This window comes from Mesoplodon mirus (genome assembly GCF_964341445.2).
Source record: "Mesoplodon mirus genome assembly, chromosome: 19".
In the NCBI taxonomy this organism is placed as follows: Eukaryota; Metazoa; Chordata; class Mammalia; order Artiodactyla; family Ziphiidae; genus Mesoplodon; species Mesoplodon mirus.
Genome location: NC_138995.1, coordinates 59,117,004 through 59,132,936, shown reverse-complemented (window position 1 = coordinate 59,132,936; position 15,933 = coordinate 59,117,004). Strand labels below are relative to the sequence as shown.

The window sequence follows — 15,933 nt, the reverse complement described above, 5'->3', positions numbered from 1 at the left end:
GGCGCTTCTACTACTATGCTTTTCACTTCAATAAAAGATTAAGGCAAACTGACAGATTCTGGAAACCCAGAATCAGGAAACCAAGATGCTGCTTCTGTCCGTTTTATAAAATTATCTCTCAAACCTCCTCTAAGGATGGAGGGCAAGGATGGACAGGGCTTGCTGGTCTGAAACTGTCAGTCTGAAAAGACAGATGGCCAAACTCACATGGGCCTTGTTGGAGCAGGAAAACTCCAAAACTATACCTCGGTTTTTGCTCCTTTTTTTCTTCCCTGAATCCCTGAAGGGAACTTAGGGAGAGATCAACGAAAGCAAAGCCTAAATGTTGACTAACCTGTAAATACTGCCCTTCTGAGTTCTCTTGTTGTTATTCTTTTTCAGTCAAATCTCTTGATTTTTTTTTTTTAGGGATCATATGCCATCTACAATTAATAACTTCATTGCTTCCTTTTGAATATTCATATACTTATTTCTTTTTCTGGCCTGATTGCATAAACTATTATCGCCAAAACAGTGTTCCACGGCAGTGTTGACAGTGGGCATCCTCGTCTTGTTTCTGATTAAGGAGGAGTGTTTAATCATTGAGTGTGATGCTGGTTTGAGAGATCAATCAATCACTAATTGCAATCACTACTGTAAGGCTGTCTGGCCTACCGGCACCAGTTCTGCCTCCGAGCAGACAACTCAGGCTCAGAACTCAGACTCTGGAACAAAAGTGTTCACACTGTGAGTTGGGAAAAGGGATGCACCGAGCTCCAGGGACAGGGCCTGGGGAAGCTGGTCCTTACCGTCTTTCCAGATCTCTGCCGTTAGCCGGTCTGTGCTCTGGTGAAGCAAGGCTGCGACATTGTCATTCAGAGGGTCCATGTTTTTCATCAGCCACTCATTGGCCTTGTAGTCAACCTGAATGAAATTGGGCACAGGAGGCTGGTGGGATGGTGGGTTCACCAGCACTGCTGATTTCCCAAGGAGCCTCCCAGAAGCTCTGAGATTCCCAGCTCTGGGGCTCACCACTCAGGAGAGAGCACTGGTGGACACCTTGTACCCATATCCTGAACTGCGCCCACCTGCAGCATGGTCCCTCTCCCTTTCTGTATTTCCCTAAGAGGACTCTGCCCACCTCTGGGGCCTTACCCACCAACACTTCTTTCCTTATTCATTTAGCCACTCTGGTCCTCAAACGTGCAAGCTCACTTCCACCTCAGGATTTTGACCCCTGCCGTTCCCGCCACCTGTGATTCCCTCTCCGTGGATTTTCACGTGGCCAGCTCCCTTCCACAGAGTCACAGTCTTGACCACCACGATTCCCTGCACACATTCCCCCACCAAGAGATGGTGGCTTCCAGAGGCCAGGGCCTGAGTCTGACTCACAGCCAGCAGAGGACTGGGCACACAGGATCTCAGCAGATGTTTGGAAAACAACTGAGTTCTAGAACAGAACACATGGGTCTCCTTTGTGTATGCTGTTCCCTCCACCCATTCTTTTCTGGCTATGGGTTACTCATCATTTATTTTATTATTATTTTTAAAAATATTATTTATCTATTTGGCTGCACCAGGTCTTAGTCGTGGCATGCAGGATCTAGTTCCCTGAGTGGGGATCGAACCCAGGCCCCCTGAATTGGGAGCATGGAGTCTTACCCACTGGACCACCAGGGAAGTCCCTACTCATCATTTAGACCAGGGATTGGCAAACAATGGCCTCCCGGCCAAATCCACCTCCTTTTATAAATAAAGTTTTAGGGACCTCCCTGGTGGTCCAGTGATTAAGAATCCACCTTCCAATGCAGGGGACGCAGGCTCAATCCCTGGTTGGGGAACTAGGATCCCACGTGTTGCGGGACAAGTAAGCCCGCCTGGCACAACAAAGAGGCCGCACAGGGTGCGGCAACTGAGACCCGACGCAGCCAAAAATAAATAAATAGGACTCCCCTGGTGGCGCAGTGGTTAAGACTTCACCTTCCAATGCAGGGGACACGGGTTTGAGTCCTGGTCCAGGAAGATCCCACATGCCGCGGAGCAACTAAGCCCATGCGCCACAACTACTGAGCCTGCACTCTAGAGCCTGCGAGCCACAACTACTGAGCCCGCATGCCATGATGCCTGTGTGCTTAGAGCCCGTGCTCTGTAAAAAGAGAGGCATTGCAATGAGAAGCCCACGCACCACAACGAAAAGCAGACTCTGCTTGCCACAACTAGAGAAAGCCCGCGTGCAGCAACAAAGACCCAACGCAGCCAAAATAAATAAATAAACTTAAATAAATAAATAAATATTTTAAAAAATAATAAAATAAATAAAGTTTTATTGGAATACGGCCTTCATTTATGTGTGAACTTGTGGCTTCTTTCATGCTCTCATGGCAGAATTGAGTAGTTGTGCCAGAGACTGGCCCACAGAACTGAAACTATTCACAGAAAATGTTTGCTGACCCTTGATTTAGAGTTCAGATCAAGCATCACTCTCCTCTGTGTAGACCTTCCCTGGGATTCCTCCTCTGGACTTTGACACTATCCATAGCTGGCCCCATTAAAGCACTTAGCGGCCTTATATCCCGATGGACTGTTTTCGTCTCCCTCCCAGATAAGGAACTTTGTGAGGACAGAATCATATCTGACGTGGGTCCCCAGCTTTGCTCAGCACAGGGCTGAGCCCACAAAAGGCATATGTTGGCCAAGTGAGTGAATAAAATGCACCTAATTATCCACCTGGTGAACTTCTATCCATCTCTCGAAACCCACTGCAAATATCCCCTCCTTGAGGAAGCCTTTGCTGACTTCATCAGACAGAGTCCTCGCTCCTCCCTGGGCTTTCCTGCCCCCAGCCTGGCTGTGACTTGTCTCGTGGACACCAGGCGGCCCCTGCTTTCCCTCTGCACCCTCCCTTCATCCTCACTCCCACCCACAGCCCCCAAGGCTGGCCCCTGCTCCCTACCTTGCCCGCATAATGCAGGACGCTGAAGTCGGCCTGATCCCGCAGAGTCCTTGGCCGCTGGAATTTGGGGTGACCACCCTGCTCTTGGGCCACCTTCTCCACAAAGGACTTGTCTGTGGCCTTTGGGAACCAGCACTCCTCATCCAGCAGAGCCAGGAGCCCAGGGGGGTTGGCCTGACCATTAACAGAAGAGGGCAGAAGAGTTAAGTCAGATCCCCAAATACTGGACACTTAGGTTGCTGCTAATTTTTAGTTCTTGTGCCACTTGGGACCTACGAGCAAACACGAGAACAACCGTTAGAGCCATCGATTAGCCCTTTGATTCGAGCCACGCCCTGTGGCAGGCATGTTCTGGGTTCTAACCATCCAGCAGCCACACAGATCTATGCCGTTTTCCCCATTTAACCAATGGAGAGGCCTGAGGCCGGGTGGGGTGAGGAGCCGGACCAAGGTCATGTGGAGGGTGGAGCAGCCGTGGGCTCACCGGCCGCTCGATGAGGTCGATGCAGGGCTGCAGGTCGAGGCCGAAGTCGAGGAAGGTCCAGGGGATGCCCTCGCGCTGGTATTCCTCTTGCTCAAGGACAAACATGGTGTGGTTGAAGAGCTGCTGCAGCTTCTCGTTGGTGTAGTTGATGCAGAGCTGCTCGAAGGAGTTCAGCTGCAGGGGGGAGGGACATATGAAAGAGGGGAACAGGGACCCAGAGGGGGCAGAGACCCAGGGAGGGGCGGACAGGGACCCAGAGAGAGGGGGACAGAGACCCAGAGAGAGGGGGACAGGGCCAGCGTGATGGAGCCCTCTCAGCCCCCAGCCAGGCACAAGGCGCAGACCTGGAAGATCTCAAAGCCGGCGATGTCCAGGATGCCCAGGAAGGAGGCGCCTTGGCGGGGGCTACGGTCCAGGGCTCGGTTGAGGCGCAGGACCAGCCAGCGGAAGAGGCGCTCGTAGGTGGCCTTGGCCAGGGCCTCCAGCGCAAAGTCAGCCTGCAGGTCAGGGCACACAGTGAGGGCCCAGCCTGCACATCAGTGCCCCCCGACCCCGCCCTGCCGGCAAGGAGACACTGAGTGTGGATGGAGCCCCATCATGTTTCATCAAGAGCAGTGACATTAACAACAGCACATCATTAGTGACGCCCTACTGTGCTTGGGGGCACATTAGTTCATGAATATTCCACCCAACCCTTGAACCAATTTCCACGGCAGAACAGGTAAGAGGGTGGAATCTGGAGACCAACATCTAGATTGGAATCCTAGCTCTGCTACTTCGAGGCTGTGTGACCTCAGGCACGTGAATAAACCTCTCTGTGCCTCAGTGTCTTCACCTGTAAAATGGATCCTATCAATAGTACCTTGACTGAGGGCAGAACCCAGGTCAGTGTGACCCCCAATCTCATATCCCTCACTGTGCCCTCTCTGTCCTAGCACCTCGAGAGCCCAGCCTGGGGTCAGGCAGCGGCCTCTGCCCCAAAACTGGAATTCTGAAAACACCTGGTCTGTGTTCACCTCCCCCCACCCCCACTGCCACCACCCTTATCTGTGCTGCAGTCATCACTTGCCTGGACATGGCAGCGGCCTCCTTGTGGCTCATTGCTTCCACTGGGGCCCCCTGGACCCAATTCTCCACACAGTGGACAAGGGAATCTTTATAAAGACAAACTGAACCAAGTTATTCCCTGGCTTAAATCCTCACTGGCCTCCTGCTGCACTCTGCATAAAACTCACCTCCTTATTGTGGCTCCTAAGACCTCGTGTGATCTGTCCCCTTCCAACCTCTCTGACTGCAGCTTCTACCACCCTCTCCCCCACTGTCTAGTCTCACTGATCTCCTTAATGTTCCCAACTTGCCAAGCTTGTTCCAGCCCCAGGACCTTTACACATGCTATATTCCCTTTGTCTTGAACCATCCAAATCTCAACTCAAATGTCACCTCTTCTGAGAAGACTTTCCCGAGCACCTCAATCCTCTCCTTTGAAGAAAGCACCCGTTTCTTCCTTTATTATCTGATTCCCTACTACAGCCTGAGCTCCCTGAAGGCGTGGTCTTTGTTTCCATGGCTGTCTTTATTCTAGCACCTAGACCAGAGTCGGTAACTGAACAGACACTCAGCAAAAGTTTGTTGAGTGAGCGAGAAAAAACTGGCATAAGATGCTTAAAAATCCAGGGCCCTCCCTGCACCCACCTGCCGCCAGCCTTGCCCACCTGTTCTTTGGTCTGTGCTTTCTGCACGTAGTCCCGGCCAACTTTGATGCGGGGGGTGAGCAGGGCGCGGGAGAAATCTGTCACCCCCAGGCCCAGGAGGCGGCAGAGCTTCTGAGCAGCTGAGGGCGAGAGGCACCAAGATGTGATCAGCACTGGGAGGTGGGGACAGTGCAGAGCGGGGAAGGGGAGAGAGGGTGCCACCCCCCACTGTTGGTGGAACACCAGCCTTTCCCGCTAGAGGCATTACGGGTCCTAAAGGTGTGTGCATTCTCCAGCCCAGTAATTCTCCTCCTGGAACCCTAAGTTGGCAAAAATAATTCTGGATGTGGGCAAAAGCTGGACTAGGAGGATGTTCACCACAGCATTGTTTACAATGGAGAAAACCAGGAAGCAACCTGAATGTCCAACAGCTAGGGATTGGTTAGAGAGTCAGGGTGTATCCATTTGAACAAATGTTCTGCAGTCACTAAATATTATTATTATAAATAATTATTATTTATAACATTATTATTACTAATTAATAATATAAGCATTATAAATAATTATTTAATAAATAAATAATTATTATTATAAATTATTACACGGTACACTTAAGATGTGTACATTTCATGATTTGTATGTTTCACTTCAAGTCCGTGAAAGAACTGTAAACAAATATTGGACGCCAGTAAATGATATACAGGCTGAAGGGTCTATACCAATATCTGCGATTTTGAAATGCGCCAGGAAAGCAGATGCATGAACAGAGGATGGAAAGATACCCGATAAAGCAAGTGTAGTAAAATGTCAGTGGTAGAATCTTGGTGGTGGATCTGGGTGTTCGGTATAAAATTTTTTGAACTTTTCTGTATGTTGGAAAATGTCTCAATAAAATGCTGGGGGAAAACTCTTGGAATAAGAGTTCAGTGAGGTGGCCACAACTAAAAAAAATATTTAAAAATTCATTGCTCTTCCCTATTTTTGTAGGAAAAAAAAATTGCCAAAATGTTAATAGCTGTTTTGGCAGAAGATGGAGGAAGGGCTGTGTGGGCAGGTGTATTTCTTCTTTCGCCTGTGAATTAAAATGATCATTAAGAAGTGTTTTTGAGGGCCTCCCTGGTGGCGCAGTGGTTGAGAGTCCGCCTGCCGATGCAGGGGATACGGGTTCGTGCCCCGGTCTGGGAGGATCCCATGTGCCGCGGAGCGGCTGGGCCCGTGAGCCGTGGCCGCTGGGCCTGCGCGTCCGGAGCCTGTGCTCCGCAACGGGAGAGGCCACAACAGTGAGAGGCCCGCATACAGCAAAAAAAAAAAAAAAAAAAAACAAACAAAGAAGTGTTTTTGAGCCTCTATCACTTGCGTCACAGGAAGATAGTTACTACAAATACTCAGCTCCAGCAAAAGAGAAAAACACTGAGGAGGAGACCCATTAAAATGTCAACAGTGGTTATTTCTGAGAGGTGATGAGGATTTAAATCAATCTCTCTCTCTCTCCCTCCCTCTGATGCAATTGCAATTTCTAATTCTTCTACAGTGATTTTGCATTATATGGGAATATTTAAAAACTGAAAAAACAGCATGGAGTACTATGCTGCCAGTAACAGGGTGACTTAACAGGGTTCTAAGCCCTTGGTGTGTACTTTGCCAGCCGGTGGAGCCTGGGGGCTGCTTCTCCAATTAATGTTTGCAAATGCAGAAAATGAAATACAAGGGATTCCAAAGGAGATTAAGTATACTGACATACAGTTCTCCTCACAGAACCCAGGTGAAGAAACCAGTAGAGTTCTAGTTAATAACCTTGAAAAGTTACCCCCATTGCATGAAGGGCGGGGGGAAGCAGGTTTCAAAACAGTTTATAAGGTCTGACCCCAATTTTGTTAATCAAATGAATGAGCATGTGTGGCACACCTGCTGGGTGTGTGAACCTGGCCCCCAGATGTCACAGGGATAGCTCAGATCAGTGACATCGTGAGAGATGCCCCTTCCTTCATATGTTCTGTGTTGTACAGCTTTTGAAAATAGCCCATAGGGTTTCATAGTCAGGACAGAAAGCTCTTCCCATCTCGATGGGAAGGCGGTGTAAAGCAAGATTCCATTTCTGTGATAATTATTTCCACATTGACACAGACGTAGAACAAAGCCCAGAGAGAAATGCCCCCCAAAATGTTAGCAGTAATTATGGGTAATTTCGCTGCCTTTATACTTCCCTGTCTTGCCATATTTTCTTCCCCATTCAGACTGTATTATTTTATAATAATAAAGAAGCAGAGCTATTTCCATTTCGACAAACAAAGGAGGATCAACTATACTTCTACTGAAAGGAAAAATTTAAAAATATATATATATGCAGAGCACAGAGGCCAGGAGGAGATACGCCCAGTGCTAATGGTGGTTTTCCGGGAGGGGCTGGGATGATGGAGGACCCTGCTGTCCGCACCCCCTTCCACCTTGGCACACTGCTGTTGTTCAAATTTTCAGCAGAGCTTACACTTTTTATAATCAAGAAAAGAGTGGACGGTGTTATTTTGGTAAAGATTCAGCAAAGGGCTGGAAATCAGGGTGGTCCTGGGTGGGAGGCGGGTCTGGCTGGGGAGGGAGGATGCTCTGTACGTGGGTGGGTAGCAGGCCATGTGGTGGTACCTGTGTTGTCAGGCATGGAGGCTTGATCGGTGTTCCGTTCTCTCTTCAGGACAATGTTGCCAAACTGGAGAACGGCCGAGACCATCCGCAGCATGGCTAAGGGGCAGCAGAGACACAGATCAGCGAGGCTCAGGGTCCTGACATGTGGTCTGAACTAGCCCCTTAGAAATCTAGCTTAAACAAGGACCTACTGTATAGCACAGGGAACTATACTCGATATCTTGTAATAACCTATAATGGAAAAGAATCAGAAAAAGAATAGATATATGTATATATATGTATAACTGAATCACTTTGCTGTACGCCTGAAACTAACACAACATTGTACATTAACTATACTTAAATTAAAAACTAAAATAATAAAAAAAAGAAATCTAGCTTAAAAACCTTACGTCAAATTATACCACCACCTGACACCAAGCAGATCTTAAATACATGAATGGATAAGTGAATTCTGTATTTTATTTTATTTTTTGGTCACACTGTGTGGCATGAGAGATCTCAGTTCCCAGACTAAGGATTGAACCCGCACCCCCTGCAGTGGAAGAGTGGAGTTGTAACCACTGGACCTCCAGGGAAGTCCCTGAATTCTGTATTTTATATTCAAAGTTTGCTTTATCGCCATTTGGTGTCTGCTCATGTCCATTTTATAGAGCAATGCATAGAAGATTTAAAAGGACTTAGAGAAATGAATGAAGATCTTTACCAATATGGAAAGATTTCTAAAATATCGAGTAAAAAATTCGAGGTGCAGAATGGTATATATGGCAACCACTATCTATGCAAAAAAAAAAAAAGGCAGAAAATGTCAAGGTCAGTCAATTTGCCTTATTCTTGGTAATTATGTTCTACAGGGTCACCTGAAACACTGAATTATCAAATGTGAACAAATGCTCCTATGGGGGAATACAGGTTTGGTTCCTGGGAGGCTCTGGTCACATTTTCATCAACTGATCAATGCATCACCTTGGTTTATGTGTGTTTCTGTTGAAAGATACCTTATCTGATGGGAATGTAAACTGGTGCTTCACTACCTAAAACAATATGGAGGTTCCTCAAAAAACTAAAAATAGAATTGCAGCAATCCCACTCCTGGGCATATACCCAGACAAAATTCTATTTTGAAAAGATACAAGCACCCCTATGTTCACAGCAGCACTATTTACAACAGCCAAGACATGGAAGCAACCTAAATGTCCATCGACAGATGACTGGATAAAGAAAATGTGGTACATATATACAATGGAATACTACTCAGCCATAAAAAAGAACGAAATAATGCCATTTGCAGCAACATGGATGGACCTAGAGATTATCATACTAAGCGAAGTAGGTCAGAAAGAGAAAGACCAATATCATATGATATCACTTATATGTGGAATCTAAACTACGACACAAATGAGCATATCAATGAAATTGAAACAGACTCACAGACACGGAGAACAGACTTGTGGTTGCCAAGGGGTAGGGGGGTAGGTGAGGGAAGGAGTGGGAGTTTGGGATTAGCAGATGCAAACTAGTGTATATAGGATGGATAAACAACAAGGTCCTACTGTAGAGCACAGGGAACACTCTTCAATATCCTGTGATAAACCATAATGGAAAGGAATATGAAGAAGAATACACACACACACACACACACACACACACACACATATATAACCGAGTCACTTTGGTATACAGCAGAAATTAACACAACATTGTAAATCAACTATACTTCAATAAAAATTTTTTAAAAGACATCTTATCTGATATATAGCATTGATTCACATTGAACTCACAACCAACATTCACTATAACTGGAGTCTGAAGGAAGCTCTTCTCACACACGTATTTTCTCTGTAAAGCACATCACAGCCTTCCTGCTCTTAGGGACACCGGACAGCATTAAGTACTACATTTAGGGGACATTTCAGACAGTGAAATCACCAACCAAAAAGCACCCCAAACGTGAAAAGCGTGGCACTCAACAGACTGTAGAAAGCACAGTGGTTTACAGTATGGGATGGAACAAGAAGGCAGAATGTCACCCCGTGAGACTTCAGTTGGGTGCACACTGGGCAACTCAAAACTTTCACTCCTCTATGAATGACCGCAATGACCACGAAAGCACCAGGATTGCTGGTTTGGGGGTTACGAATAAATGTCGTGTGTAGGTGAATTCTCCAACTCAGACACCGTAAAAGAAGATCGATTGTATTAATACTTGCACGTCTGCGCAAAGCGGCTAGAAATCTCGCCGTGAGTGGGCAATGCTGCCCCCTAGAGGACGTCTCGGGAACGTGCAGGGGTTGGTTAGCATAGGGATGGGGGCCACCCTGGCAACGTTTCTGGATGCCACAGAGACTGGGCAGGTGGGGACCAGAGGAGATGCCCTTCTGTATCACAAAGAGTTGCCCACATTCCGTTTGACTGCGAAACTTCCCAGTGGACATTCACGTCTGTGAAATCATGGTTTGGAATGCACTGAGACTAATCCCAGCTGTTTTATGTATACACACAAAAGTGTTTTGTGCTTGGTTTTAATACACAGTGCATTTTCCAGGTGGGTAGTCACTGAGGAATCCGAGGGAAGGCTGGTCTTGGTTTTGTTCAGAACTTTATCAAGATTTGGTCATCGTGTCAAAGCCTCCTTGTCTCCACCTGCAAAGCTGCCCTCGGCTTGGAGTGGACCCTATAACACGCCTACATCAGGCTGGGCTTGTGTCTGCTGCTTTCGTGGTGATGCTTCAGACCAGCGCCAACACCCAGCTACCTCATCCACGTTCCTCCTAGAATAGTCTTCACGATTTACGGATTGAAAAGGACACTGACCTATTTTCACTTACTCCGTGCCAGGTCCTGTTCCAAACGCTCACAAATGACCTCATGTCACCTTTGGAACAACTCACTGAGCCAAATCCTGCAATAGCATCTTGCGATGGGAAACAGTAAAACCCCCATTTGACAGACAGGGAAACCGAGGCACATCCGGGTAATCAACTTACCCAAGATCATCCAGCTCCTAAGCAGCATGGCTGAGACACCCCCGGCGGTCTGACCCTGGGGTCCGTATTCTTAACAGCCGTGCAGCCCTTTTCGTCCAACTTTTAGCATAAAATTCGCATGTTCGTACGAACGTAGAGCACACACACAGAAGAGCACACAGATCACCTCCATCCAGCTCGGTGAGATTTTACAAAATGAACACACCAGTGGACCAGCCCCTCAGAAGCCCCCTTCCGGCCACTCACTGAACTCGGACAGATTTCACACTCACAGGATTGCAAGGAAGAAGCCTGGTTCAAAAGTGCACGGACTGTATGGGTCTGTTTGTTCCAAATTCAAGAGCGGGCGAAACAACTCCATGTTGTTAGATGCCAACATAATGGTGATGGGGGTTGCGGTGAGGGGAAGGGGCTTCGAGGTGCTGGTGATATGGGGTGTCACTTGCAGAAATTCCCCTGAGCTGGGTGCTTTGGCGCCGCGCTCATTTTCTGGTGTCTATGCTACTACGCGTAAGCTTCTGCACAAAGTTTACTTAGGAAAAGGGAGTGGCGGAAGGTGGAGGGGGGAGCCCTTCTGGGAGACCCATGCCAAAAATGCGTAACCCGAATCTAATCACGAGGAAACACACGCACGTTGACAAAACAACTGGTCTGTAATCTCCCCAAGTGTCAAGGTCACGAACGATAAAGACTCAGGACCGGTTCCAGATGGATGGAGAGTAAAGTGTGATGACTAGATGCAACATGTGTGATCCTGGACTGGGGAAGAGTGAGTGAGTGTGTGTGTGTGTGTGTGTGTGTGTGTGTGTGTGTGTGTGTGTTTAACTTAAAAACATTTTTTTTTGCTATAAAGGACATTATTGGGACAGTTGGCATAAGGTCTGTGGATTAGATAATAGTACTAATAGCCAATGTTAATTTCCTAATGATGATACTGTACTGTGTTTGTGTCATAGAATGTTCTTAGGAAATAAGCACAGGCAGATTCAGGGGGGTGGGCGGTAAGATGAGTAATGCCCCCTCTCCGCAAAATGTCCACGGCCTGAATCCTGTGAATGTTACCTTGCAGGGAAAAATAGACTTTACCGATGTGATGAAATTAAGGATCTTAAAACGGGAGATTAATCTTGCATTATCCAGGTGGGTCCGAAACGTAATCATAAGCGTCCTTATAAGAGGGAGGCAGAGGGGGAAGGCCACATGAGCAGAGGTTAGAGTGATGCATTTTGGGTTTTTTTTCAATTTTTTTGGCCGCGTCGCGTACCTTTCGGGATCTTAGTTCCCCAACCAGGGATCGAACCCAGGCCCTGGCAGTGAAAGCGCAGAGTCCTAACCACTGGACCTCCAGGGGAGTCCCTAGAGTGATGCATTTTGAAGACGGAGAAAAGGGCCATGAGCTAAGGCATACGGGTGGCCTCTGGAAGCTGAAAAAGGCAAGGAAACGAATTCTTCCCGGAGCCTCCAGAAGGGACCAGCTCTGCTGACACCCTGACTTTAACCAGACTGATTTTTGACTTCTGACCTCCAGAACTGTGAAGGAATAAATGTGTGTTGTCATAAGCCACTACATTTGTGGTCATTTGTGACAGTGGTCATCGGAAATACAAAGGGTGAACACCCTGGGCTACACCCCTACTCTCGAACAGCTCAGAAAGACAGACAAGGATAAAGCAGATGTGGCAAGATGGTAACGCTTGAGGAATCTGGGAGAAGGTATGCAGCGATTTTGTGTACTCTACAACTTTTCTGTAGATCTGAAATTATTCAAAATAAAGGGGTTAGGGACTTCCCTGGTGGTCCAGTGGTTGAGACTCGGGCTCCTAATGCAGGGGGCCCAGGTTCAACCCCTGGTCAGGGAACTGGATCCCACATGCTGCAACTAAGAGTTTGCATGCCGCAACTAAAGATTCCCCATGCCACAACTAAAAGATCCTGCGTGCCACAACTAAAAAGATCTCACATGCTGCAACGAAGATCCCGCGTGCCACAACTAAGACCCAGCACAGCCAAATAAATATTTTTTTTAAAAAAAGAGGTTAAAAAAATCCCTGAAAACAGGAGGGGGGTGGTGTTGGTCACTGGCCTGACAGCTTCAAGAAGCCTTACTCTGAAGGACACAAGAAACAGCTAACAGGGCTTCCCTGGTGGCGCAGTGGTTGGGGATCCGCCTGCCGATGCAGGGGACACGGGTTCGTGCCCCGGTCCGGGAGGATCCCACATGCCGCGGAGCGGCTGGGCCCGTGGGCCATGGCTGCTGAGCCTGTGCGTCCGGGGCCTGTGCTCCGCAGCGGGAGAGGCCGCAACGGTGAGAGGCCCGCGTACTGCAGAAAAAAAAAAAGAAACAGCTAACAGAGGTGGCCTCCTGGGAGCCCGGGACACTGGAATGATCATAGACTTTTAGTTCTTTTTGAATTTCATACCTTTTGAAATGTAGTCAAAAAAAAAAGACCACTGCTGAAAAAGACTCAGTTTCTGGAATTAGACAGTGAAATTGCAGTGATGATTCACACCACCTTGTGACTATATTACAAATACTGAACTGTATACTTGACAATGGCGAATTTTACAGTCCATGAATTCTAGTCCCCCAGAGAAAAAAGGTTTTGGTATAGCTTTCGGGGCACGCCGGGGTGTGCAACAAATCTGAATTTTTCTTCTCCATCTCCATCAGGATTGTAACTCCTTGTGGAAAGTATCTGTTCCTTATTCACCTTCTAACTGTATCCTCTGCATACAGTAAGCACTCCATAAATGTGTTCATGAATGAACTTCAGCTTGCCACTTTGGGGGGAAGAATTCCTTCCACAGTCCCCACTACTTTTGGGATTCAATCTTATCCCTTATCAAGGTCTTTGGCACCCTGTCCCCAATCCTCCCACCTGTTCCAGCCCCGGGTCCCCTCAGTTACTCCAACCAGCCAGGCCAACCTCTTTCATCCCCGCCAACACCTGACACTCTCTCTTGCCCCCAGGCTTTTGCCCTGGGAGTTCCCTCCCCATAGAGGCAGTCCAGGACCACCTACACCTGCTTAATTCCTGCCTGACCATCAGGGCTCAGCCAAGCGCCGCCTCCTCCAGGGGCTGCCCCGCCCCTTCCGAGACCCCACCCCCCACCCCCGTGACCCACAGTCACTGCTCCATGCACCTTCCAGCCATCACTCTTCCAGGGGATCAACTTTAATCCACTTGTGTGATTTGATGCTCCCTGGGTCTCAGCGCTCCAGGGGGCAGGGGCTTGTTCTGTCTTGGTCACAGTTCATTTCTCCCAGCGTCTGCAGGGGTCTGGCCCGCAGACTCCATCATGTGTTGAATGAACTCATATACGAATGAACAAATGGCCAAGAGTTAACTAGTGGGGGGTGCATTACTGAGGCGTGACCTGGGGCAAGCCAGTGGCCTCCTGGGCCTGGGTTTCCCCTGCGGGGCAGTGGGAGGGGCTGGGCGGGAGGTCAGGGGGCTGGGGTGTCGGGAACAGCCCTGAGTCCCAGAAACGCTGGGAGGTTTTGCGGCAGGGCAGCGAGGCACCTCCCAAAAGATAAATAAATGAGCACATTTCCTGATAGACTCACAAGGGCATCATCACCCCTAACAAACTGGATGATTATTCATCCTTAACATCAGCTCAGACCTGACCCAGACTCGAGTTCCCCCGGTGGCCTTTAAAATGGCCTATTATGGTTGGCTTCGGAACCTGCGTGGGTTCCAAGCACCCGGTGAACCTGACGCCTGAGGGGCTGGCAGTCAGCTCTGGCTGGTGACTTCAACCCAGCAAGCCCCGACCTGCATGGGTGGAGGCGTGGGGCTGGAGAGGCTACGACGGCCTCACGTGAGCAGGAGCTCACCTCCCTGCGTGCTAGGCTGCCTGTTCCACCTCCCTGGTGGCATTTACGGCGCCAACGTGGATGGAAAGTGAGGAGGGGGGTGGAGGTCCTGCTTCCACTGGCCCCGAACGCTCTCTGCCTTGGGCTTCCCATGGGCGACCCAGAGGCGCCCACCTGCCTCTCTGGAAATGGATCACGGGCTGACTTTGGAGTCAGACCCGGGTTCCACCACCACCTCATCAAAGGCAGTGAGTCCTATAGGGCAGACACCCCACCTCCCTGGACCTCTGTGTCCTTTTTCTTTTTGGCCGCGCCATGAGGCTTGTGGGAGCTTAGTTTCCCAACCAGGGATCAAACCCAGGGCCATCCCTAACCTACGAGTCCTAACCACTGGACCTCCAGGGAACTCCCCATCTCTGTCTCCTCTTTCTTCCACAGGAGAGTCTAGAAAAAAGGTGACCGGCTGGCTCCACTCCTTAGAAGTGAGACACAGAATCACACTGTTATGAGACCCCATCCACCTGCCACACCAGCAAAAGCGAAAAAGCTGACAACAGTGGGTGCTGGCAACCACGTCGTCGGGGGAACAGGTGCTCCAGAGACAGGGTGGAAGAAACTGGAAACTAGCGCCACCTTCTGGACAGCGGTGAGGTCGATTCAGTACAATTTAAAAAAACAGAGTGGGGTTGGGGCAAGGGAAAGGGGCTGGGGGTTAAGAGCTGAAAGCCAAGAAGTCATGAGCCCGTAACTGCTGGATCTGGTGCCAGGTTCCTGGGGGAGGGGTGGGGGGTTCACGACCCTCTGCTCTCTACTTGCATACCTGTTTGAAAGGTTCCGTAAGAAAAAGGTAAAAAGCAAAATTATTCAGCAGTAAAAAGGAAGGAAGCACGGATACATACGACCACATGGATGAAACTTCAAACCATCATGCCGAGGGAAGGAAGCCAGCCACAAAGGATATATTGTATGAGTCCATCTATATGAAAGGTCCCGGATAAGAAAATCCATAGACACAGGAAGCAGATCTGTGGTTGCCAGGGGCTGGCATTGGAAAACCGGCAGACGACCGCAAAGGGGCGCAAGTTATTTTCTTGGGTCACTGAAAATGTTCCAAAATTGATTGTGGGGATGGCTGCACAGCTCTGAAGGTACTAAAAGCCACTGGCTTGTATTTGGCCATGCCACACGGCCTGCGGGATCTTAGTTCCCCGACCAGGGATCGAACCTGGGCCCTTGGCAGTGAAAGTGCGGAGTCCTAACCACTGGACCGCCAGGGAATTCCCTGACATATACTTTAAATAGGTAAATGTTTTGGTATGTGAATGATATCTCAATAAAGCTGTTAAATTTCCGTTAAAGCTGGATAAAACCAAAAATTGCAC

At 48.7% G+C, this 15,933-nt stretch overlaps 1 protein-coding gene across 4 annotated transcripts in view; it reads right to left on the bottom strand.

Moving 5' to 3' along the window:
* The window catches only part of MYH14 (myosin heavy chain 14), an 89,893-nt gene that overhangs the window by 51,782 nt on the left and 22,178 nt on the right, over positions 1-15,933 (bottom strand). For all 4 annotated transcript variants that reach the window (XM_082606522.1, XM_082606521.1, XM_082606524.1 and 1 more), the window contains 6 exons: positions 7,745-7,840; positions 5,129-5,247; positions 3,761-3,913; positions 3,417-3,590; positions 2,933-3,106; positions 789-903 (listed from right to left, as the gene is read on the bottom strand). In XM_082606522.1, the coding sequence (XP_082462648.1) occupies positions 789-903; positions 2,933-3,106; positions 3,417-3,590; positions 3,761-3,913; positions 5,129-5,247; positions 7,745-7,840 (831 nt within the window). The remainder of the gene's footprint in view (positions 1-788; positions 904-2,932; positions 3,107-3,416; positions 3,591-3,760; positions 3,914-5,128; positions 5,248-7,744; positions 7,841-15,933) is intronic.